The sequence below is a fragment of the Phoenix dactylifera genome, chromosome 12, assembly GCF_009389715.1.
Source record: "Phoenix dactylifera cultivar Barhee BC4 chromosome 12, palm_55x_up_171113_PBpolish2nd_filt_p, whole genome shotgun sequence".
Classification (NCBI taxonomy): domain Eukaryota; kingdom Viridiplantae; phylum Streptophyta; class Magnoliopsida; order Arecales; family Arecaceae; genus Phoenix; species Phoenix dactylifera.
The window spans coordinates 3,650,033-3,674,308 of NC_052403.1; the positions used below are offsets into that span (position 1 = coordinate 3,650,033).

General features: G+C 43.8%; 1 protein-coding gene across 1 annotated transcript; it reads right to left on the bottom strand.

Annotated features, from left to right (window-relative positions):
• Positions 1-1,627: 1,627 nt before the first annotated feature.
• On the bottom strand, positions 1,628-12,605 carry LOC120112715 (MAR-binding filament-like protein 1). Its single transcript, XM_039132329.1, has 7 exons — positions 12,391-12,605; positions 11,262-11,335; positions 10,702-11,082; positions 6,147-8,190; positions 5,415-5,621; positions 4,056-4,400; positions 1,628-2,022 (listed from the first exon to the last, which is right to left on the bottom strand). The coding sequence occupies exons 3-6, from the start codon at positions 11,070-11,072 to the stop codon at positions 4,083-4,085; spliced, it is 2,940 nt and encodes a 979-aa protein (XP_038988257.1). The 5' UTR covers positions 11,073-11,082; positions 11,262-11,335; positions 12,391-12,605; the 3' UTR covers positions 1,628-2,022; positions 4,056-4,082.
• Between the last annotated feature and the right edge of the window lie 11,671 nt (positions 12,606-24,276).

The following is a 24,276-nucleotide window of genomic DNA, read 5'->3' on the forward strand; positions in this document are numbered from 1 at the left end:
TCTTTTTGAAACAATAGTCATAAGCATAACCAAGGCACTCCTCATTATTTTAAACTAAGGTATATCAATTCAGTGAAATCCCCTTCATGATTATGGATAGTAACAACAACAAAAAAACAAGATTCAGCTGTATTGTTAATCCGTTCCTATCATTTCCACCAAACCTCTGAATTCGGTGCTGCATTATTAGACTTTTCAACTAAGCAACACATAGAGGTTATTACAGGTTAATATGAATCTACAAATAAATTTCCCTCTGCAGTGATCATAAACAATAATCCATTCTTTGTTTTCTAATATAGCTTGGGACTTGGAAGTGGCTGATCATGTGATGCTCAATTGACTATTCATATCTCTGATCCCCTCACAATCCTCATCACAATAGTTTATAGGAGTCATGTGACCATGCCACTGATATCAAACAGTAGCCCCTGATATTTATATTGCAAGCAGCTCTAGATTTAGATGAGCTGGCTTAGCTTAGGTTAGCTGGGTTAGCCAGCTTTCCAGGGTACATATCAGAACACCAATCAGGTTAAGACATAGAAGTACCATGTTCTGGATTCCCTTGGCCTGTAGATTCCAAATGAAAATGCCATGGCACTGGAGGGAAGAAACCAGTATATAGACTTTCACATGCAAAATGGAAGAGAGTGTCAGACTTAAAAATTAGGTCATTTCGCCTACGCTAAGTTTGACTGCCAAGTTCTAACCATACCCTCTCTGCTGGACTCAATCATTTAGGCCTCAACTTCGATATTTCCCCAAGGATTTCTTCTTTGTTTTTCTCTCAAGATCCACAGAGGTGGATAGCATATGGAACATGGTTTCAGAAATTTTCAAGCTTCTTAGTAGAACTCACATGCCTAAAACCAGCATCCATCCCAAAGGACAAATATGTAATGATACTTCCTCAAAATAGTAGCTTTCTTTCTGTTATGCAGCATCTTCCTTTCTATCATTGCATCACTAGTGAGGTTATCTCTGCTGATTTTTACTATTATAAGGATGCTTGTATTTTTAACCTACTTTCAGATATTATAGTATTCCTTGAATACATGATAGGAGGGCAATCAAAAGGAGTACAAACACAACAACATCTCTGTATTTCTCCAGTCTTCAGGAGAGATTTGAAAAACATAAGAGTTTTTGTCTCTAAAAAGCATCAAAAGAGAAAATCGGGACAATTTTATGAACTGAACATTTTCCACATCTGTCTATATTCTTCCTTTGTTCACAGCACATTATATTAAAGACTGCCTCGTCCTGCATGAATAGGATCTTACAAGAATGCAGCATTATTGATCATATGATATTTTATTGGCAATTCACAAAAGTATAATCCATAATTATTTTGAAGTACATATGAAGGTTAACTACATATAAATTGTGCCATGAACGAACAAACGAATGGTAATATATCTGCCATGATAGGCTGTTATACTTCTCAACAAAAATTCTTGTGACATTCCATATGACCAATGTTGATCTTGGCTTCACAATTTACGGTATAAGTGATCTTGTATACCAAAACGAGAAGAGGGAAACATTGATACAAAAGAGGCCTATCATTAGGACGGCCATTTGCTTCTTGGTCATTTTAAATAACAGTATTTTCAGGCCTAAGTAGCCAATCCCCCAAGAGAGGAACAATAATATATTTTTTAAAAAAAATTAGAAATCCAGTAACACAATATTTATTGCATAAAGTTTGCCATCGGACTCATTTATGTACACAAAAAATATCAAACAACCCCCATTTTTCTGTATCAGTAATCTTTCTCCGTTAAACATTTGGATAGCTATAAAAGAAACTAAAGAAAAAAAACGACACCAACAAACTTACCTGTAAGTGTTCAATCAATGAAAAACACAAGAATGACAAACAAAATATATGAAAAGTACAATTTGTTTCTATCAACAGCGGTTGTTTACCCAGACACTGTCAAACATTGAAAGATTTCTTCTGATAAATTTGATATAAGCTCGAGAAGCCTAGAACAACATCCCAATAAAAGGAACCTGTAAAATCAAAGCCTGAATTATGCTCAAAGCAGAATCAGTTGATTGCGAACATCAATATCGTTTTGATGTGTTAAATTGCTAAAACTTACTCTATATAGGATGATCAAATGCAAGATTTGCAATTTAAATTAAAAAGCCAATCAGGTATTTCTCACATAGTGATTAGTACAGAATTGCTGTTGAATAATGTATTATTGTATGACAGATGTGCACGTTGCTGCTGGTGCTAAGGTCTTTTTTTTGTCCTGGTGAGAAATTGGGTCTCCTATGTATCACTACCAATTTTTCGGTATTCATGCTGGTTATTTACACAAGTTTCATAGATGTGTGTGGAAAGCTCGAGAAGCATGTATTGGAGTAAATGCACGACACATACCCACTTTTAAATTTACAAAAGATAAGTGCAGGTACTCACATAGAATATGCACATACAAGTCTACAACTTTATATCAGGCAAGATATCTATACACTCAAAGCAAAAAGGTCAATATGTTCAAATCTATATCCAAAACCGTCATTTTGAGGTTAGCTTTATGAATCGTTTCTTCCAGTAACTTGTCTTAATTGTTATCTTTATTATTAGCAAAAAGTTTTCCACAGTCCTTCTCACAACTTCCACTCATGCCAGCTTAGGCCTTTCAGCCCACTTTCTAGATCCTTCAAAACATTTTAAGTACCTCTCTTTCACTGAGACCTCCTCTGATTTCCAAAGCATTGCTTATAACATCCTAGTTTAGCATAACCTAACTCTATCCTTCATAGCATTACCACATTCATATCAATGTTCTTATTTCCATCGCATTCAACTTCTTTACTTAGAACATTTTTTTTGCTCAACCTTCTAACTCATACAACATTTAGGGTCTCATTGTTAATTTATAAAATTGTCGGTAGAGTCTCTAAGGAATGTGCACAAAAGCAATACATAGAACAACTATGCACATTTCTCATTATTTTATTTAATTATCAGCTCCAAGTAAGCTTTCCATTTAATTAGTCATTTAGTCTTTTGGAAAATAGGTCCATAGATTGAGAGGATTAGGATTCCTTTTTGGACTGGAGAAGTGAATTCAAAGGTTTCAAGTATAGCAATGCATACCTTTTTTTTGTTAATAGTATAAGGGGCAAGCCAAAAATTCTTATCATAGCTTTAGTTTTATTTGATGAATACAACTCTTTTATAAATTATACATGCGGCAATAAAACTGTAGAAGCTATGAGGCCCTATTCTACCTGTACGGGGCAAATTCTTAGAAAGCCAAAGATGATAACTCCGTTAGTATACTCATTGACATTATTCAAAACTTGTCTCTTAAGTCCTGCAATGTACACAGTTCTAAGCAAGTTCCCTCTCTTCACCATAATATGACCACTGAAAATCGTATTCAGCATCCACACCCATCACTAACCGACCTTAATTTAGATCAACAGATCCATAAAAGCATCCATAGGTCTAGTGCAATCTAATAAAGACAAAAAAAAAACCCTAAGAAAGCATTTACCCTAACTGTATAACCTTCACCATCTTCTTGCTTTCCTGGACCTAAACCAAAACAGCATGCCTGCAAACCAAACAATCATCAACAGCCTAGGTTATAGTCAACACCATTACCAAAACACATAACTAACAACCATTTGAGGTTCATGATCAACTTCTTAGAATGTTCATATAATTGGCCTAGCCCATCAGATGCATCTAAACATCATGTACATTCCCAAGTTTTTTATTTATACAACTGCCTTGTACAAAGAAACGAGTACATACACAATTAGGAAATATATGGTCCATAGAAAAATAAAAATATTGTAAATTAAGAGCAGAGAGAAACAAGCTCTCCTTGAACAGTTGCTTCTTTTAAATCTAAGCAATAAGCCCTTCCAAAAAATACTATGAAAGAACATGTAGTTTATGACAAGAAAAACTTTAACAGCAATAGGCACTCTCACCTTACCCAATAAAGAAACAAGAAAGGCATGTTAAAATAGAAGGAAAAGGAAACCAACACCAAAAAAATTAAGAACGAACTTACATTCATCAGCCTTCATCTAATTTGTACTCATTCCAGTGAAAATTCTTTCACCGATCTAGGACTACAGATGATATCAAATGGCCTGTCACCAAGGCTGTCTTTCAAGATAGCAATCTGGCCCTCTTTGGTGAGAACATCTTCTTCAAGTTTTTCAATTTTCTTTTTAAGAGAAAGGACCTCATGATTCAGAAGCATAACTGCCTCTCTCGAACGCTTCACCTCCTCCCACATATGGTCCCTCTCCTCAGAAACTTTTCTAAGTATATTGTGAGTTGCAGTCAGTTCCTTTGTGCACTCTTGTAGATCATGCTGGAGCTGCTTGATGCTTTCATCTTTCTTCAGCATCTGTTTATTATTATCACTTACAATTATTCGAGATAAAACAAATAAATCAGAGAAAATACCATAGTTTAAATGGCTAATTAGTAGCTAACACATACCACTATAACCTTGCTCAATTCTGTTTTAAATAGAAGACAAAAAGCCAAGCGCAGAATGGTGACAGGCATCTGCCCATGTACTTAAATAATTTTTGCTGCTAACAATGGACCATGTAGATTTTTTCATTAAGACATAGACTGACACTGAACAATGCTATCATCTTCAAAGCAAATAGGATGCATCTGCTGGTCTATTGATATAATTTATAAATGCTTTGCTGGTAAGTTTGTATGATGTAATTTTTAGATCAAGACACTCAAAAAGACAAAAGATGGGAAAACATTTTCTTGGTCTATAAAAAGAAGTCCGTGAGAAAGCAAAAGATGTAATTTTACAACAGATGAAAAATTTAAAAAGAAATTGAAAAAAGTTACAAGTACATTTATGTATAGTTGTGTATGAAACATATGTACATCCATATGCTTTATTATTATGCCAGCTACTGGTTAATTATTCAACATGTAAAATCAGGTTGCCACATCCAATCAGCTTTAAAAATAATAATTTATAAAATGCTTGACCGAGATTGCGAGCAGCAGAATTAGACACACCGACATACATATCATAAAATAAAGGCACATACAAATCAAACATATTGCGAACATGGAAGACTATGAATGTCAATTCTAGAAACACAATTCAAGCTGTACAGCTTTTTGCGATGCCATTAATAGACATACACATCAAATATATTGTGAACATGGAAGAATACGGCTGTCAATTCTAGAAACACAATTCAAGCTGTATAGCTTTTTGCGATGCCATTAATATGTAGACGTCCCTTACTTATACCTTTAATTCTTGATATGTTTAGGAAACTGTCAGCATATGGTTATTATAATGTACAAATATACAACACATCCATATCGTTAACAAGATAATACTAATGGAAGATATGTTTAGCAGATGATGCCACACCTGAAGCTCTGTATCCTTCATCTTGTGGGTGAGACCGGATAGTTCGTCCTGCAGCCTCTGAATCTCAGTTTGCAAGACATCATGAACCATTATTGAAGAAGCCAAGTCTGCCTTTAGTTGATCAATTTCCAGTTCTTTAGAGCATAGCTTCTCTCGCAGTACTCTCGTTAGCATAGTTTCTGCCATCAATTCATGTTCTAGTTGATCCTATACAAGGAGAATGAAAACATCAGGCAAAAAAGGATTTCAAGAGAAAAATCCTAGATACCATCAGTAGGGAAGGATCTTCACAGAGGCCTATTATCACGAAACTGCACACTGATTTTAATCCACAAATTAGTAGAACTTTTGTTACTATCACTATTTATATTATATTCCAGCTCCAACACTGAAAATTTAAGTTCTTCCTAGACACATACGTGGGCAGGTGCCATCCATCTGTATACTTTCTCCTCATATCATAGCTTCCGCCCCAGTGATGGCATGAAGAAAGAAGCAGACAATGGATCACATGTCCACACATATGCCACCAATATGTACTAGAATAATCTGTCTAGTATTTCATGCAGTAATCACAAGGCTACACTGGACAGGCATTTCAAATATCAACTGTCCAGATTACAAAGATACTTATACAGTTCCTGATGTAATATTAAAACTGGGGATGGATTTAGAATATCAAAATTTCGATTTTGGCTGTAAAAGTATAAAAACATAAAAAGTGGATTATACCTTTGAATGCTGTGACCCGACATGTTCTGTAGTTTCTAACTGACAATCCAATGCTCGTGAACTGGACTTATCGACTAAAATTGCTGCTATTGTTTGCATACTTCTTCTAAAATTTTCACGTCCTCTCCTTAAACTCTGATATTTCATAGTGTAGTCAGCAAATGGATATCCATCAAAATCATTGTTAGCTTCTTGGTCATGTTCACACTTCTTCTGGCAATTTATAAAGCTCAATAACTCACCAGTAAGTTGATCAAAATCATGGAGCAAGGACAAGCCCTTATGCTGCAAGAAATCTACTTGGGCACAAAGCTCCTGGTCAAGCTTAACTGCGGAGAACCCATAGCCATTTCCAGTAGCATGCAGGCGATTCAAGAGGCCCATGTTCTCATGCCTCAGGGATTCCAGTTCATGCCTTAAAGTCTCTACCTCCTTCCTTAGGTTTTGTTCCACACCTGTCAATCTTAATATCTCCATCTGCAACATTCTTTCATGATCGCCTCTCTCTATTGATTGCTTTGCAATTTCATCAGTAAAGCCCTGTCTCAAACCATTAATTGTCTTATCTTGTTCAGTGCACACCCTTTGCAACTGTACAACCACTTTCTGCAATTCCTTGTTCTCCCTCTCTTTCTCCTTGTAGCTTCTTCTGATAAACTCCTGATCCTCTTCTGCACCATTTAAGCGTTCCTGCAACTGTGATAAGGCTTGATGGAGGTCGTGGTTCTCTGTCCTTGCTTGCTCCAAACTAGCTGTCAGATCATTTACTTGCATTTCAGAATTCAAAATCTGATTTCTTGTATCCACCTCAAACCCTTTAAGTGAAGATATTTCCCTCTGAAGAGATACATTTTGCTCTGCCAGTTCCCTTACCCGTTCCCGAAGCCTCTGCTCATCAGATAGAAACTTTTCAAGCTTCAAGGACCAGTCACTGGACCTTCTGTCCAATTCCTTTTCTAAGCTTGATTGCAGTTCAATCTTCTCCTTTTCTAGCCTCCTAGTTCGAATGTCTTGTTCTAACTTAGCCTGTTTCAATCCCTCTTTTGCATCGGACCTCTCTGCAAGTCGGAACTTTATCTGTGATAAGAGCTCAACTGCCAAGCTTTTCCTGTTTTCACTAATATTCCTAATTGTCTGCAGCAATGCTGGTGCATTTAAACTGCAGTTCTGAAGTTCTTCCAGCTCCAAATCTTCCTCAGATAGAAGCATGACAATTTGTTCTACCTCCTTCACCTTTTTAAGTAACTCTTGGCCTATATCCCATTCCAATAGCACAGGACTTGTGAATTTATCATTTTTATTGTCCATTGAAACATTTTTGAGAAAACAATTTGGACTTTGAAAACCCAATGACTCCTCATTACAATAGTCGTTAAAATTCTCATAAGGCCGAGAGCAATCAGTAGAACAATGGTGGTCAATGTCATTTGAATGTTCTGATGAATCCTCATATATATCTTCAATTGTTGTAATAGTTTCAGAGTCATAATCTTGTGATTTCATCATAGATCTCTCATGCCATGCATGCAATGGATTCTCTGGAGTCTTTTTTGTATGCCTCTGTGGGGATGCTGGCACGAGATCATCTCTTTTCCAATCTCTTGCAGAAAGGTGGCGTCGGATATCTTTTACTTCTCTAAATGAGTAGGTTCTAAGGTTCTCTTTGCTATATGATGGTGAAGATGGCGCCGTACATTGAGCGCGTGGTGGTCTTCCTGAGCAGGGAAATGCTTTATTCTTTGCTGGACAACAATCATTTTCAGTATCAGGAAAATGGTTCTGAGAATCCTTCTGGGATTTGACATCCTGATGCTCTCCATCAACATAGTGGTCTAGAATTTTGTTTTTATCTAAAACCTGAGTTAGGCAAGCAGCCCTGCATCTTAGTGGAATTGGAGACTTGTAAGGTGAATTTCCTGATAAACACTGACAACCTTTGGATGAACAAGGAGAATCTAGTTTCTCAACAGCATGTAAATGACGAACTGCAGATCGACCACCTCTTTTAGGTGTTGTACAACCTTCTGCATTCTGAGGATTGCAGCTAAGGTAAAAAGGGGATACAGTCAGATCAAACAGTTTGAAACAAGATAAGAAATTTAACATTGGAGACACCAAATAAGGAGCATCTCCAGATGTTTAGTTATATGACTAAGAAACATTTTTAATTTGGGAGGGCAAAGTAGAATCCATCATAAGCAAGTGTACTTCATGTCTAAAGACGATCACATTTGTGAGTCCTAGTGCACAAGCACATGTACATGTCTGAGAAGGAGATAGTATTTATATGCATATATAAATACATACATACACACATCATATATACATATACATATATATTCATATATATGTATATGTATATATATATTTACATATATATACATATTTATTTACATATATTCATACAGATACATATATGTACACATATATATATGTATGTATGTGTGTGTGTGTGTGTAGATATACACACACACACACACACACACACACACACACACACACACACATACATACATACATACATACATATATATATATATGTGTGTGTACATATATATATATATATATATATATATATATATATATATATGTGTGTGTACATATATATATATATATATATATATATATATATATATATATATATATATATATATATATATATATATATATATATAGATAGATAGATAGATATAGATATATATGTATATATGTATATATTTATATATGTGTATATATACAGGTTCAGGTTCAATTTACAAATGGTGTAACTCTTATAGAGTTAATCTTTTTTGAGTTGGATAATAGGGATCCCACATAATAGTGAATTACAGCAGGAATGTACTTTTTTCGAAAAATTTGCTATCAATGAGAAGCCCATATCCAAAAAATTGCTAACAAGGTAAACATGACAGTTTAAGTAATTTTAAATTAAAGTTTACTTGAGCTTCCCCAGCATAATATCTAAGAATGATGAAAGTCAAGACAGCACAATCTGCAACATCACAAATCTTGCTGAGGAACATATTTTAAAAATTCTAAAATGCTGGTTCCCAAGTTCTATAATAAGAGGCTAATGCCTGTCCACATAACGTCTGTTTTACATCAGAGACAAGGTGATTTTAGAAATAAGTATGTCATTTTTCCTAAAAACTGTTTTATTAAAAGCAATAAAAAGTTAATAAATCTGAAAAATGACTTCTGCAAAAATCAGAATTCTCATCCACCCATCTTCCATTTTACAGCAAAAAGAAAATGTTATCATAATTTCTTTTCAGAAATATAAAAGGCAACCAAGCTGCCCTGTATTGTTGGGTCATCATTATCATGCAACATATGTTACTAATTGAATTTTATATGTTTCAATTTTATCTGATTCTTATATAAGGGAAAGTATGAAGGCAATCAAAGAACTAAAGGTGATACAAATGCCATTTTCAGCAAATCAAAGCATTATATTTTATAACTTTTAACCTGTTGATGAAGCAACATGCATCAGCTATTATGACAAGGAAGGTGAAAATAAATAAAATATCCAATAAAATCGCTACTCCACATCTTAGGTTAAAATTAAGGGAAAAAATTACGAGTAGGAAGTGACAGCATGCAACTGCAGTGAAAGCCAATTCTTTCCAATTTCAACATACTATGAACTATGAAGTTCTGTAGAGGCACATGCATCCGAAAACTTAGAGCAACAAAGAAAGGAAATGTTCTTTATTCTTGCAGAAGAGGACGTAGAAGAATTAGAAAACATAAGGATTTAATAAAAAAGGCATAGCAAGCAAAAATATAACAACCATATAGCATATACACATATATCAATTAAAACTATTTATTCGTTATGAGTTATCCTTGATTATCAAAACAATTAGAGTACCATGCAAGTGACTAAGCAGCAATCTAAAGTAAATTAAGCTTAATATGGGGTTATGCCAGTCTAAGCATGATCACAAGTGCAGATGCATTGGCATCACCAGACTTCATGTTTGGGGAGTTGGCTTGATAAATTTATAGATCATGATATCCTAGCTGCTTGACAATCACAACTTATAAGTCCATTTTTCTCCTAATGAATGTAGGTGGAGCAAACGGACAGAAATGCCTTAAAAGCACTTCTACCCAAGAACATCATCATAGTGATGTAAATGTATCAGTGGTCCCTAGTCAATTCACTGGGGAGAGAGAAAGCATGTAAAGCTCGATAATGTAGTTATGCAGTACATATCTTATTCAACAAATGATGCGACACTAAAATAAACACATAAAAGTATCTTTGTGGGAGCTGATCTAGATATAAGAACCCTTAACCATAAAAATAAATAATCAAATTACCTGTTTAGTTAATTAAAACTAGAAATCTAAGAGTGCCTACAAGATGCAAGTGCTGTTTCATGCATGCATACAAATTGCAGTCTATAAGTTGGCCTCATCTGAAACTAAGAAAACATCCTAATAATCACAATTCAGCGCGAAAAAATGATCAAACAGAATGAAGAGAAAACCTCTAGGAACAGAAAACATATGATTCAGTAACTAATAGGTATAATACACTTACCGTGCATGGCATTCGGTGACATGACAGGGTGAACTTCCACAGCTAGATGGTGATCTGCTTAAATTGCTTAAATAACACATATTTCCTTCTCCTGTGCCACTTTGAATTGCAGAGGAAAACGAAAGGCTCCTTCTATGAAGCGAACAAGATGAAATATCACTTTCCTGGTGTTGATTCACTGGCTTAAAAGCAGAGTACTTGAGCATTTGAGAGCCATCCTGAATCTTTTCAACCACTGGAATTTTTGCACCATTCTGACATGGTGTCTCCTGATAGCTGTTGACCTTTCTGGAAGATACAGGAGCTGTAGGTGTTGGGTTTCTGTTTGCATTGCTGGATGATGAAGATCTAAAGGAAAAGAACTTCCTCATTTCTGAAACCCTGTATATTTATGCTCATGTGAGGCACAGGAAGTATCTTTCAACAGTTTCGATCAGGAGACTAGTGGAATCCTTGATCAAGAAATATATGCAAAATAAGAGTAGAAAAACCATGTGAAACCCAAAAAACCAAAAAATTAGCTTAGAACCCATATATAAATGTTGAAATACAGGTCTTACAAGAGTTGAAGAACCTCTTTTAAACCCCACCAAGCTCAAGTAAAAAGATGGAGGCCGTGTAAGAATCACTTATCCTGGATGAGATATAAGGACATAGAAGATTGCTAGAATTGTCAGATGTCAAACAAAAGTCCTTTTGTAAGCAATCAGGAGAAAAATCAGCAAGAGAGACAAAAGAAGCAGTCAAGATGTGAAAGAATCCCATCTGAGGATATGAAGAAACCCGAGTCAGTAAAATCTATAAAAACATAGTTTATGATGTAAAATATGTTCAAAACCAGAAGCAGAAACTAAATACATGTATAAAACTTAAGAAGAATCTTAAGCAAAGACTTAATAAGAATTTACTAGATGCAGCAATGATAGAAACAGGACAAACCCAGATGAGACAAAGACGAACATCCCCACCCTTTGGAACATCCAAAGGGAATAATATTATAAAAGAGTGATACAAAAGTAAAAAAAGTTTCAAACAATGGTCCTAATATAGAGTTCAACAACCTTTTTTTTTTTTAATTCAAGGGCACAGAAGAAATACTAAGAAAGAAAAAGAAGAAAAATAGAGCTTCTAAAATATTTTTTTAAAAGAAACTTTGGTTAATCCACATAACATGTTCTTCACATAATCAGATTACAAATAAATCAAATCTTGTTCTCCAATTATTTTTTAAAAAAACTCCCTTTCACTATGCTCTCGTGAACCATAAAAAACTAATATTCAGAATTACCAAAAAAATAAAATCAAGAACGAGCTACGGTACGATACTCCAACCGAAATCATTCGATTAAAATATCATCGAAATAAAATCCACGAATTCCTTAATCTAACATCTCGGGAAAAAAACCAAACAAAACGTGTGAAGAAAAAACATCCAATATACAAAACCCCCAAGAAAATTCAAAAGAATACGAATTAGAACTTGAATAAACTCCAGAAACGACTCAGAAATCAAGAAAAGAAAAGGACCTCGAAGCTTTCTCTCTTCGGCTTACCGCCCATGGACTCAAACCAAAGCCCCCCGGAAACGAAAACAAACTTAAAACCGAGGAGTTTTTGGGAATCAATAAAAGCAAACGGATTCGGAATCCCATTTATTCTCTCATTAACCACTCAGAGCAAGAAAGTTACCGTTAGCTCATTCTCCGAATCCCTCGCTTTTTTTGAATTCCAAGCTTTTAAGAATTCAAGAAAAAAAAAAAAGCTTCCCAATGATCGCGAAAACGTGCCGATTTGCTCGAATCGATCGAACGAATTCTTCCTTGCCTCTTTAGCTTTTTTTGTTTCCTTCCATAAATTTCTTCGTATAGAAGGAGAAGGAGAGAGTACGGAGAGAAACGGCGGCGTTGGAGGATTTCAAGGTAGATTGTGCGGGGCGGGCGGGATGTGGGGATTTCAAGGTATATTCACAATTATACCCCTATCACGTGCCCGTTTCCTTTTTCTAAAGGCAAACGCTAAATCCGGTCCAGGACATCGCTCGATACACCGGTTCGATGCGAAAATCGGTGATTGTCCAAGAAATCGATCGGTCTGGATGCTATTCGCCCTTGAATTGTATCAATCCTTAACAGCCACATGAGCCAATGAGAGGGGCAATCTGATTTGTTACTGGTAGCAGCACTCTTTTCAAAATTCCATTATATAATTAAGCGGAATTTTATTAAAATTTAAGTATCTATTTACATAAGGCTTGGATGTGGTTGATCTCTCATGAATTTTAGAGAGCCTATGATGAAAATCTTTTCTTTACAAGCTTGTTTGGATGATTGCACCATGATTGCACCATAAAACCTATGGAATTCATGGGTTGGGCTATTAAAATTATTGGGTTACAGAATAAGCTAGGCCTATATTCATAAATATCTATGAATTGCTTTGGAGTGAGCCGGCCCGATTCGTGGGTTGGGCTAATATAATTAGCAAAATCATAGAATTACAAGTTGGACTATACCTATATTCATAAATATCTATGAGGTTATGAAATTTGAAAAGAACGGTTATAAAACTGTCTTTCATTTAAGCTAATCCTTTGAAAATTTGTCTGTTGAAGAACTCAACGGACGCCTCATTTAAAACTGTCTTGAATAGGAAAATGTTAGAGACCAACTAGGTGAGGCCTATAGAAAGTCATATTGAGAAGGAGAGAAAACAGGTTCCTCTTATTTCTCATTTATTATTCTTCAGATCTTCTTTGTTTCTTCACGGTTTCACGCGAAGAAAGAGCCTTTCAAGCCTTGCTTTCTTTCTTTTTCTATCATCTCTTCATCGCTCGTCAGACTATCGTGTACGAGTATACGAAAAAAAAACCCTGGCGAGTTTAAGAAAATTTGTAATACCATGCACGTCTACAAATTTAACAGTCCATTGTATCTTGAAAAGAGATCGCCAAAATTCGGTGCACGTAAGAAGGCGAACTCTTTTAAAAACAGTGACAACACATCTTCGACCGACCTATAGGTACTATTTATTTTATTGTGGATCGAAAGAAAATGACGTCGAAGAGCTATGCATTGGAACCGGTTGTTTCAGTTAAATTAAATTACTTGTGGATTATTTAAGTTCGTTTGAGATGATTATTCCAACAAATATCCAGCTATAGCTTTTAGAAAGATACCACATCTTCAAAAGATGATGAGTAATGCTATGAAAGGAAGCTTTTTCATGCCGCATGGCATGGGGAAATTGGTACCAAATTCAAGGATTGGTTGATTAAGACTTGCCAAATCATTCTAGTAGAAGTGAACCTGAATACCAAGAACCCGGGCCAAGCTATGCCTGTGCCTAAGTGCCTTACCCATAGTAATGTCTTTGAAGGCTCCACAAGGTCATACTCATACATGCATCCAAATAGAAAAGCTCCAATCGCCCCTTACGTCCTAAGAGATCTCTCATACTTATAAATGAGGTGCTAACCATCTACGAATCGCAGCACTTTCCTCGCCGTGTCTTTTAAAGGTGTTATTAAGGATGCTCTAACTAAAAGAATGAAGTCATGCCACTGAAATGCAGTCATCTATTCTCCTGACAAACTGCTTCGGATGCTCCAATTAGATTGGTATCAATAACAATGCGTTAGCTTACTCCTCTCATCAATCCCCAGTCTCTGAATTGCTCCTAGTTTCCCTCCACAAGAATGATTGGCGGAGGATTTACGAAACCTCTCCTGAAATGTTATGTAAATGAAAACCGAAGGCAATAACATTAGTACCCTTTAGTTAATTTACTAATATCTTTCTTTGTTTTTTTGGATTCCAAGAGATTCCCTTTCGAACTTTGTCATTTGTTTGGGATTTGTTAAAGTCCTCCGAGTGGATCTTTGATACAGTCTCATAATGTGTTGGATAATTTCTTAAATGATAAGATGGTAAATGTTGCTGGAAATTGGACCCGGGGGCCGCCGCGAAGCCGGGGAAGGAGGAGCTCCGCCACGGAGAGGGCGGACGGCGGTGCGCCGGCCGGCGGCGTCCTCCTGGAGGCTGTGGAGAGTGGGGTGAGCGACGAAGAGGGCGTCCTGTCCTGTCCTACAAAAAGAAGCCGGTGGCCGGGCTCCCCGGCACCGGCCCTCCGATGCTTAAGTCAGAGGGGGCTAGTATGTGGAGAGAGCAAGCAAGAGATATGTGGAGAAGATGAAGAGAATATTAAGCTTAATTGTGTCTGTGCTGTTTCTTTTTCTCTTCCAGTCCGAGTCCGGGCCCCCCATCTCTTTTTCCCCAGGTTTTCTTTTATAGAAGGATTTTTGTTACCTGGGAGGTGACAGGAGGTTTGTCCTGTTTTGTAATAATTGGGCACGATTTGGCCCATTAATGGCGCAGTGGAGAATAAGGCCGAATCGGACCGGAGTCAGGAAGTTGTCACGGTCGATCAGACCTGTTGGAGTGGTTGAACCGCCGGCCGTGGTGGGCCTGGGGTCCGTGGATGGTAAGTGCATTTATTACCGAGTGAACCGGCGGTCAGGGAGAGCCATACGCTCTGATGGTTCAGTGATCCGGAGATCGTTTTGGGCCGTGTTCATTAAATGACTGAGTGCATCGGAGACTTGAGGGGGTCTCATGCATTAATGGCAGGTCATGCCAAATACCTGCGGAGATCTTATGCCTTGATGGCTTGGAGATAGTGGCAGGTCGTAGTGGAGTCGCGTGTGTAGCCGCCAGACCTTTCGAGAAGGTTAGGCAAGGCATCGGCTCGGCAGGGGTGCCGAGCCGAGCTGGTCGCCCAGAGGGGCGCCCTGTGGCGGGGTTGCTTCTAGTACTTCTGCTCGGGGCCCTTCGGGCGAGCGTCTTGCGCTCTTTGGTTGGTTTCCTGGTCGGCGCTTTCTGGTCGATTCTTTCTAGCCGAGCATCCCTACTTGGTCATTTTGGTTGGGCGCCTCTTCTTGGCGCTCTCTCTGGTCGGCGCTCTCTAGCCGAGCACCCTGCTGGTCAGCATCCTTCGGTCGAGCGCCTTTCTGGTCAGCACTCTTTGGCTGAGCATCTTCCTGGTCGGTGCACTTTGGCCGAGCGCCTTTCCGGTCGGCGCTCTTTGGCCGAGCGCCTCCGTGGCGGTATGACTTGGGATTTTTCCCCCAACACTACTCCCCGACTTCCGAGTTCCAGTTGGCTACCAGCTGGAGCGTGGGAAGTAGCTTTAGTTGGGTCATTACGGATTCCGAAAATTCTAATTTATTGCGCATTTTGAACTATCGAGCGCTTCGAGGTGCCTTTAATAGGCGGCGTCTCTCCCTTCCCGAAAAGTCTCATTATTGGGACACTTTTTGCGAAGCGTCCTCGCGTCGTGGGCTCATGATGGGGCCGCACGATCCGATGGGGCGCTTCGGCGTCCGAAGCGTTAGCCCTAATTAAATGTGTCGTTCTGTCTTTTGGACCGACACGTGCGGTCATCTCAACGGGATGCGGCTTTTCTTTTCGCCGATCAGGGCCGTTGGGGAGGTTTATATAAACTCTCCCCTGGCCTTCTGTCCCATTCTTATCGCCTTTTTCCAGCTTTTCTTCCTTCAGCTTTTCACGGTCCGGAGTTCTATTCTCCGGCGTCTTCCCCAGGTCGTCCTTTTTTCCTTCTTAATCCCTTTCTTCCCTTACAATGGGTTCTCTCCCCAGTGAGGTCGAGTCTACCATGAGCGTCCTGGAGGTCGAAATGGCCGAAGAGTGGTTTTTCCCTCTTCACGGGTTCCGCTTGGAGCCCGCCAGGCGAAGGGATCGGATAGTCGATCCTCCGGTAGGCCGGGTCGGAGTACATCTGGAATCGCTCTGGGCCGGCCTCCGATTTCCTCTTCACGGCTTCGTGAATGAGTTGCTGACGGTGTGCCAGTTGGTTCCGGCGCAACTCACTCCGAACGCCTGGAGGACAGTGGTCGGTTTCCTATCGCTGTGCTTACTGCAGGGGATTCCGACCTCTGTCAACGTTTTCCGGCGACTTTTTATCTTTAAGTCGAATCCGGGAGACGGAGAGTGGCTGTATATCGCCCTTCGGGCGGGTCGGCCACTTTTTCATGGTGCCCCCTCATCCATTCATGGCTGGAAGGAGAAATTCTTCTTCCTTAGTTCTGCACAGTCCTGGGGGTTTGACCCCAGGTGGGGACCGGCTCAGCTCAAGTCCATCAACAAACCCCCCAGACTTTCTACACGTGAGCAGGGGATCCTTGACGCCATCCGCAGCCTCGGGGACGGCATCTTACTGAACGGCCTCATATGTGAGGACGCTTTGGTGAACGTGGGCTTGAGCTCGGCACGTCCCCACGGTAAGGGTAATTACAAAGTGTATTTATTTCCTTACTGTTCTAATGTTCTAATCCTTTTTGCCTTTGCAGATATCGCAAAGATGGTAACGAAAAGCGAAGTCCTCTACGCCCGCTTCCAGAAGAGGGCAGCCGAGCTCTCGGGCGAGCCCACTGAGCCGAGAAAGAAACAGAAGGTCTCGGCGACCCCAGCGCCCCCGGCGCCAGCAGTGACCGAGGCGGGTCCTTCTCGCCCTTCGCACTCTGAGGCGGGTCGGGGGGAGGGCGCGGATTCCAGGGGCTCGGGCTTCCGGGGAGCTTCGGCGGCGCGCCCATGCCCGACGCCCTTGGCGCAAATTCCTGGTCGGCAGGACGCTCCAGTTGCCGATCAGGAGAGGAGTTCCGCAGGTCCCGCGCTTGCGCGTCCTGCTCCAGTCGTGCGGCAGTCAAATCAGCCGCTTGCCCGACCCCAGCCCCCTAGCTCCGAGCCGGGGGGTAGTCAGGGAGCCTCGGGGTCGGCTTTGCCTAGGTCAGCCGATGCTGGCCTTTCGGGCCCATCGGGCTCGGAGGAGCGAGTGCCTCTAGCACTCAACTGGTCGGTGTTCGAGGGCGATTCAGCCCTCGAAAACCCTCGAGTGGCGCGCGAAGTTTTTCGGGTCGCGCTGCTCTCGGCCGACCGGGCCCTGATACAGTCCATGAGCTACAATGCTTTCATGGACTCTACCCGCTGCAACGCCGTCCGGGTATGTAAAATTTTTCATCTGTGTAATTTGTAAAATTTTTACTCGCAGCGCCTGATGTTTTTCTTTTCGTCTCTTTTACAGCATTTGCACGAGACGGAGATGCTAATGCACATCACCCACGACTACCGGAAGCGGGCCTGGAGGTATCAGCGTGGGTATGACGAGGCCCAGGCGAGGTACCTGGCCGCCGAGGCGAGGTACCAGGCCTCCGAGGCCGAACGTCAGGTGCTCTAGGAAAAAGTAGGAGCATCCGAGGAAAGGGTTCGAGCTCTCACCGCCGAGCTCGACGAAGAAAAGGGCGCGCATACGTTGGCGAGGTCCGAACTGCGCGCCGCGGAAGCTCGTCTGGCTGCCGCCGAGCTGGTGCTGGCCTCCCGCGAGCAGGAGGTGGAGAACGCCCGCCTTCGCCACTTAGAGCTCGAGCGGGGATTGAATAACCTCGAGCGGAAGGCCGCATATCATGAGGCTCGGGAGCTCGAGGCCCGGGAGCAAGCTCAGAACGCGGTGAGGCTCTTCCGCGAGTCGGAGGAGTTTCACGACCTCCTAGCAGAGGAGGGCGTGAATGGGCTAATCCAAGGCTTCCGGGATTTCCGCAATCAATTGCGGCGGCTCCTCCCGGATTTTGACGTGAACCTGCTCCAACCGGGAGCAGGGGTCGAGAGGGGTGATGCGGCCGAGGCGATCCCCGAAGTCACCGAGGTTGCCTCCGAGGTCGCTCCTGCTGCTGCCGAGGCCGCCGAAGAGGCCCCGATTGGTGAACCAGCTACTCCTGGTGCTGCTGGAGCCGAAGTAGTCGAGCTTGAGACTTGATGTAATCTTTGTTATTTTTTGTAAAGTCGGGATGGCCCCCCATACTTGTAGGGGCTAAACCCGAATTTTTGTACTTAGCCTACGGGCCTTTTTTGAAATGAATATACTTTCTTGGAAACTCGTCTGCTAAGTTTCTCTGCTCGGATCCATTTTAGGTTCCGAGGGTATGGGCTCTAGGGCCTCAGCTTTACCCGCCACAGGGTTTGGTTTTAGGTTCGGCTTGCCGAGCTCCATTACTCGGCCCTTCGACCAGTGGTATAGCAACGCTTGTGCTTAAGGGATTTGGGCTCGGAGAGTCTTTCCGAGCCTAGCCCAGATTTCGACCAAGCCCTAAAGCGGTCACTGGGACGACTTTTTAGCAAAGTTAGTAAACTTTGGGTCCGAGCCCCACATTACCGGGGCGGGTCGGATTCTTTTCCAATGAATGGGTTGAACACTCGTCAGCTCGTGACGGGGATTCACCGGGCTTGTATAATTGTGCTGGTGTCGTGAGCACCCCTTCACCGAGGCGATTGAAAATGCTCCTCTGCTCGGTGTCCGTTCTTTGAGGACGTCGGCAGAGAGAAATCCAAAAGCAGAATAGATAATGTAAAAACATTAAATAAATGGGTACCTTGTACCGTGTGCGTCCTTGCGCCGAGGCGACTGAAGATGCTTCTCTGCTCAGACTCCGTTCTTTGGGGACGTCGGCAGAGAAATTCAAGAATAGAATAGACAATATAGAGACATTAATGTGGAAACGTTAATTAAATGGGTACCTTGTACCGTGTGCGTCCTGGCGCCGAGGCGACTGAAGACGCTTCTCTGCTCGGACTCCGTTTTTTGGGAACGTCGGCAGAGAAATCCAAGAATAGAATAGACAATATAGAGACATTAATGTGGAAACGTTAATTAAATGGGTACCTTGTACCGTGTGCGTCCTGGCGCCGAGGCGACTGAAGACGCTTCTCTGCTCGGACTCCGTTTTTTGGGGACGTCGGCAGAGAAATCCAAGAATAGAATAGACAATATAGAGACATTAATGTGGAAACGTTAATTAAATGGGTACCTTGTACCGTGTGCGTCCTGGCGCCGAGGCGACTGAAGACGCTTCTCTGCTCGGACTCCGTTTTTTGGGGACGTCGGCAGAGAAATCCAAGAATAGAGAGCGAGCCGAGCTCGTTGGCTGAAGCCGGCGGACAACGAGCCGAGCTCGTCTTGGTCAATGAAGACCGCATCCCAACGCATCGGGGCATCCCGATAAATCGGGGCATCTCGACGTCTCGAGGCATCCCGACCGAGGTCGGGGTAGGAGAACGAGCCGAGCTCGTTGGCTGATGGAGCACGAGCCGAGCTCGTCGGTAGAAGTCGATGGAGAACGAGCCGAGCTCGTCTGGTCAGAGAGGACCGCAACTCATATCTCGACGTCTCGAGCTTCCCTATAACCGGGGCATCCCGACGTCTCGGGGCATCCTGACCGTGGCCAGGGTAGGAGAACGAGCCGAGCTCGTTGGCTGATGAAGCACGAGCCGAGCTCGTCGGTGGAAGTCGATGGAGAACGAGCCGAGCTCGACGTCTCGAGCTTCCCTATAGCCGGGGCATCCCGACGTCTCGGGGCATCCCGACGGATCGGGGCATCTCGACGTCTCGAGGCGTCCTGACCGTGGTCAGGGTAGGAGAACGAGCCGAGCTCGTCTGGTCAGAGAGTACCGCAACTCATAGTCGATGGAGCACGAGCCGAGCTCGTCGGTGGAAGTCGATGGAGAACGAGCCGAGCTCGTCTGGTCACTTAAGACCGCACCCCGACGTCTCGAGCCATCCCGACGGATCGGGGCATCCTGTTGTGGCAGGGCATCCCAATATATTGGGGCATCCTGACGTCTCAGGGCATCCCGAAGTTCGGGGCATCCCGACGTCTCGGGGCATCCTGACCATGGTCAGGGTAGGAGAACGAGCCGAGCTCGTTGGCTGATGGAGCACGAGCCGAGCTCGTCGGTGGAAGTCGATGGAGAACGAGCCGAGCTCGTCTGGTCACTTATGACCGCACCCCGACGTCTCGGGCCATCCCGACGGATCGGGGCATCCCGTTGTGGCGGGGCATCCTGACCGTGGTCAGGGTAGGAGAACGAGCCGAGCTCGTTGGTCGATGGAGAGCGCACCACGAACTCACGAACATCTTCAGGGAGTCCACGCAGGTACTCCATCCCGAGGCATCGGGGCATCCCAACCGTGGTCAGGGGAGGAGAAATAAACCTGACACCATAAGATAATCAAGAGTATCGGTGAGCTCAAAATAAGTACGCAGACCATCATAAAATGAAATTCACAGAATGAAATTCATAGTTGAACAATGGGGGACCCCTTGGGGTTTTATTGATGGTACACACGGAGATTTTCAGAGTTCCAGCTCCGCGGAATGGGAGTCCCATCTAGAGACTCCAATTGATAAGTTCCGGGTCGGCGGATGCGCGTAACTCGGTATGGCCCTTCCCAGTTCGGGGCCAGCTTCCCTTGCTCAGTTGGTCGGGAGGCTTCAGCTCTTCTGAGGACAAGGTCCCCCGGTCTGAAAGATTTGACCTTGACCCTGGCGTTGTAGTACTGAGCTGTCCTTTGCTGGTACCTCGCCATACGAACTCGGGCGGCCTCCCTTATTTCCTCGATCAGGTCGAGGTTGCTTCTGAGCCGCGAAGAGTTGGAGCTGGCGTCGTGGTGCTCGACTCTTGGAGAGGGAAGCCCAATCTCTAGTGGAATGACGGCCTCCGTCCCATATGTTAGGTTGAAGGGAGTCTCGCCGGTGGGGACGCGGAATGTGGTCCGGTAAGCCCACAGGACATTATATAGGTCTTCGACCCATTGTCCTTTGGATTTGTCGAGCCTGGCTTTGAGACCCTGCAAAATAGTACGATTTGTTACCTCAGTTTCTCCGTTCGTCTGAGGGTGTGCGACCGAGGTGAAGCGATGGTCAATGCCAAGCTCGGAGCAGAACTCTCTGAAGTGGATGTTGTCGAACTGGCGACCGTTGTCAGAGATAAGGATGCGGGAAAGCCCGAATCTGCAGATAATGTACTTCCAGATGAAATCCCGCATCTTCTGCTCGGTGACTCGGGCGAGGGGCTCGGCTTTTACCCACTTTGTGAAGTAGTCGATGGAGACGACCAGGAACTTTCTTTGCCCGGTGGCCAGTGGAAATGGCCCGAGGATGTCAATTCCCCACTGGGCAAAAGGCCAAGGGGAGCTGATAGAAGTCAAAGGAGCCGAGGGCCGGCGCTGAACATTGGCGTTCCTTTGGCACCGGTCACATCTTTGGACGAAGTCCATAGCATCCTTCTGGAGTGTCGGCCAATAGTATCCTTGGCGTAGAATTTTGTGGGCCAATGCTCGTCCTCCCAGATGATTCCCACAGATCCCTTCATGGACTTCGCGCATGGCGTAATCAGCCTCCGTTGGGCGGAGGCATCTGAGGAGGGGAGAAGTAAAGGATCTCCGGTAGAGCTTTCCCTCGTATAGTACATACCGGGTGGCGAGGCGCTTGATTCGGCGAGTCCCTTGTTCATCAGTGGGGAGGACTTCGTCTTGCAGATAGCTGATGAGTTCGTCCATCCAGCTTGGCTCGAACTCAGTGCAGAGGGTCTGCTCGGGCTCGTCTGTGCTGGGCTTTTGGAGATATTCCAGTACTGCCTCTTTGGAAAGCTCGCTCATGCGAGAGGACGCCAGCTTTGATAGCTGGTCGGCCCTGAGGTTCTCCGACCTGGCAACATGTTGAATGTGAAAAGAGTCCAAGGTCGAGGTGAGATCCCGTACCTTCTGAAGATACTTCTGTATGGTCGGGTCTCTGGCTTCGAAGTCGCCCACAATTTGGTTGACGACGAGTTGAGAATCACTTAAGGCCTTCAAGTCCTTTACTCCTAGCTCCTTGGCTAGCTTGAGCCCGGCGACGAGCGCTTCATACTCCGCCATGTTATTGGAAGTAGGAAACTCGAGGCGTAAGGCTTGCTCGGCGACCACCCCCTCTGGGCTGGTGAGGATGAGCCCTGCTCCGCTACCCCCCGAGTTTGAAGAGCCATCGACATGCAGAGTCCATGTCAAACTCGGGGTCTGCTCCACCGGTGGCTCAGGTTCGGGTTCGACCTCATCCGGTATGGTGCACTCGACTATAAAGTCTGCGAGTGCTTGTGCTTTGATCGCCGGTCTGGGCCGGTACTCAATGTCGAATTTTCCGAGCTCAATGGCCCATTTGGTGATCTGACCCGCACGATCTGATCTCTGCAGGATCTACTTGACCGGCTGGTCGGTCAGCACAGCCACTGTATGAGCTTGGAAGTAGGGTCGGAGCCTCCGAGCCGAGATGACCAAAGCATAGGCAGTCTTCTCAAGCTTGGAGTATCGGGTCTCGGCGTCCCTCAAGACCCGGCTGGTGTAGTATACTGGCTTTTGGAGTTTGCCTTCCTCTCGGACCAGGACCGGGCTTACTGCTACAGGGGAGACACCTAGATACAAGTAGAGGAGCTCACCCTGTTGAGGTTTTTTGAGCAGGGGAGGGGAAGCCAGGAGATGCTTTAGTTCTTCAAAAGATTGCTGGCACTCGTTCGACCACGAAAAGTTCTTCGGCTTCTTGAGGGCTGCAAAGAATGGAAGGCAGTGCTCGGCCGAGCGGGAGATGAATCTCCCGAGGGCTGCGACTCGGCCTGTGAGCCGTTGTACCTCCTTGACCGTCCTGGGAGGCGTCATCTCTTGGAGGGCTCGGATCTTCTCTGGATTGGCCTCAATTCCTCGTTGTGTAATGATGAAGCCGAGAAATTTGCCGGAGGTGACCCCGAATGCACATTTAGCTGGATTGAGCTTTATCTGGTACTTTCGGAGTGTGGAGAATGCTTCATTGAGGTCGGCTATGTGGTCATGCGCCACCTTGCTTTTCACCAGCATGTCATCCACGTAGACCTCCATGTTTCGGCCTATTTGGTCTTTGAAGATTCGGCTGACCAGCCTTTGATAAGTTGCCCCGGCATTTTTCAAGCCGAATGGCATTACCTTGTAGCAGTAGGTTCCCCCGTCGGTGATGAAGGCTGTCTTTTCCTCATCTTCTGGCGCCATGCGGATCTGGTTGTATCCGGAGAAGGCGTCCATGAATGCCAGCAGCTCGTGACCCGAGGTAGAGTCCACGAGCTGGTCGATGCTGGGAAGTGGAAAGTTGTCCTTCGGGCAGGCTTTATTCAGGTCGGTGTAGTCCACGCACATACGCCACTTTCCGCTGGCTTTCTTGACGAGGACCACATTGGCGAGCCATTCCGGGTAGGATATCTCCCGGATGAAGCCGACTTTAAGGAGCTTGCCGACCTCCTCGGCTGCTACTCGTTGTCGTTTAGGGGCGGCGCCTCGCTTCTTTTGTCGCACGGGCTTGTAGATTGGCTTCACCTGAAGCCGGTGAACCATCACCTCCGGATCTATCCCCGGCATGTCTGCAGGCGACCATGCGAAGACATCCATATTGTCCCGTAGGAAGTTGACGAGGCGACTCCTCTCGTGTTCGCCAAGGCCAGAGCCGACCTGCACGGTTAGCTCGGGAAAGTTCTCTCGTAAGGGAACTTGAATTAACAACTCACCAGGCTCTACCCGCTCTTTCTGGGGGTTGACCCGTGCCTCCATAACTTCAGTTGAGGGCTGGTCAGTTGTTGGGGCAGGCACCTCGGCTGGTCGTCTTGCCTCGTGGGTCGCTAGGTAGCATCGCCTTGCCACCATTTGGTCCCCTCGAACTTCACCGATTCTCTGGCTGGT

Coding starts and splice junctions, on each gene's coding strand:
- LOC120112715 (XM_039132329.1), bottom strand. CDS start 11,072: ATGAGGAAGTTCTTTTCCTTTAGATCTTCATCATCCAGCAATGCAAAC. Junction 5,622..6,146: donor TCGGGTCACAGCATTCAAAG/GTATAATCCACT, acceptor CTCCTTGTATAG/GATCAACTAGAACATGAATT. Junction 4,401..5,414: donor TGAAGGATACAGAGCTTCAG/GTGTGGCATCAT, acceptor AATAATAAACAG/ATGCTGAAGAAAGATGAAAG.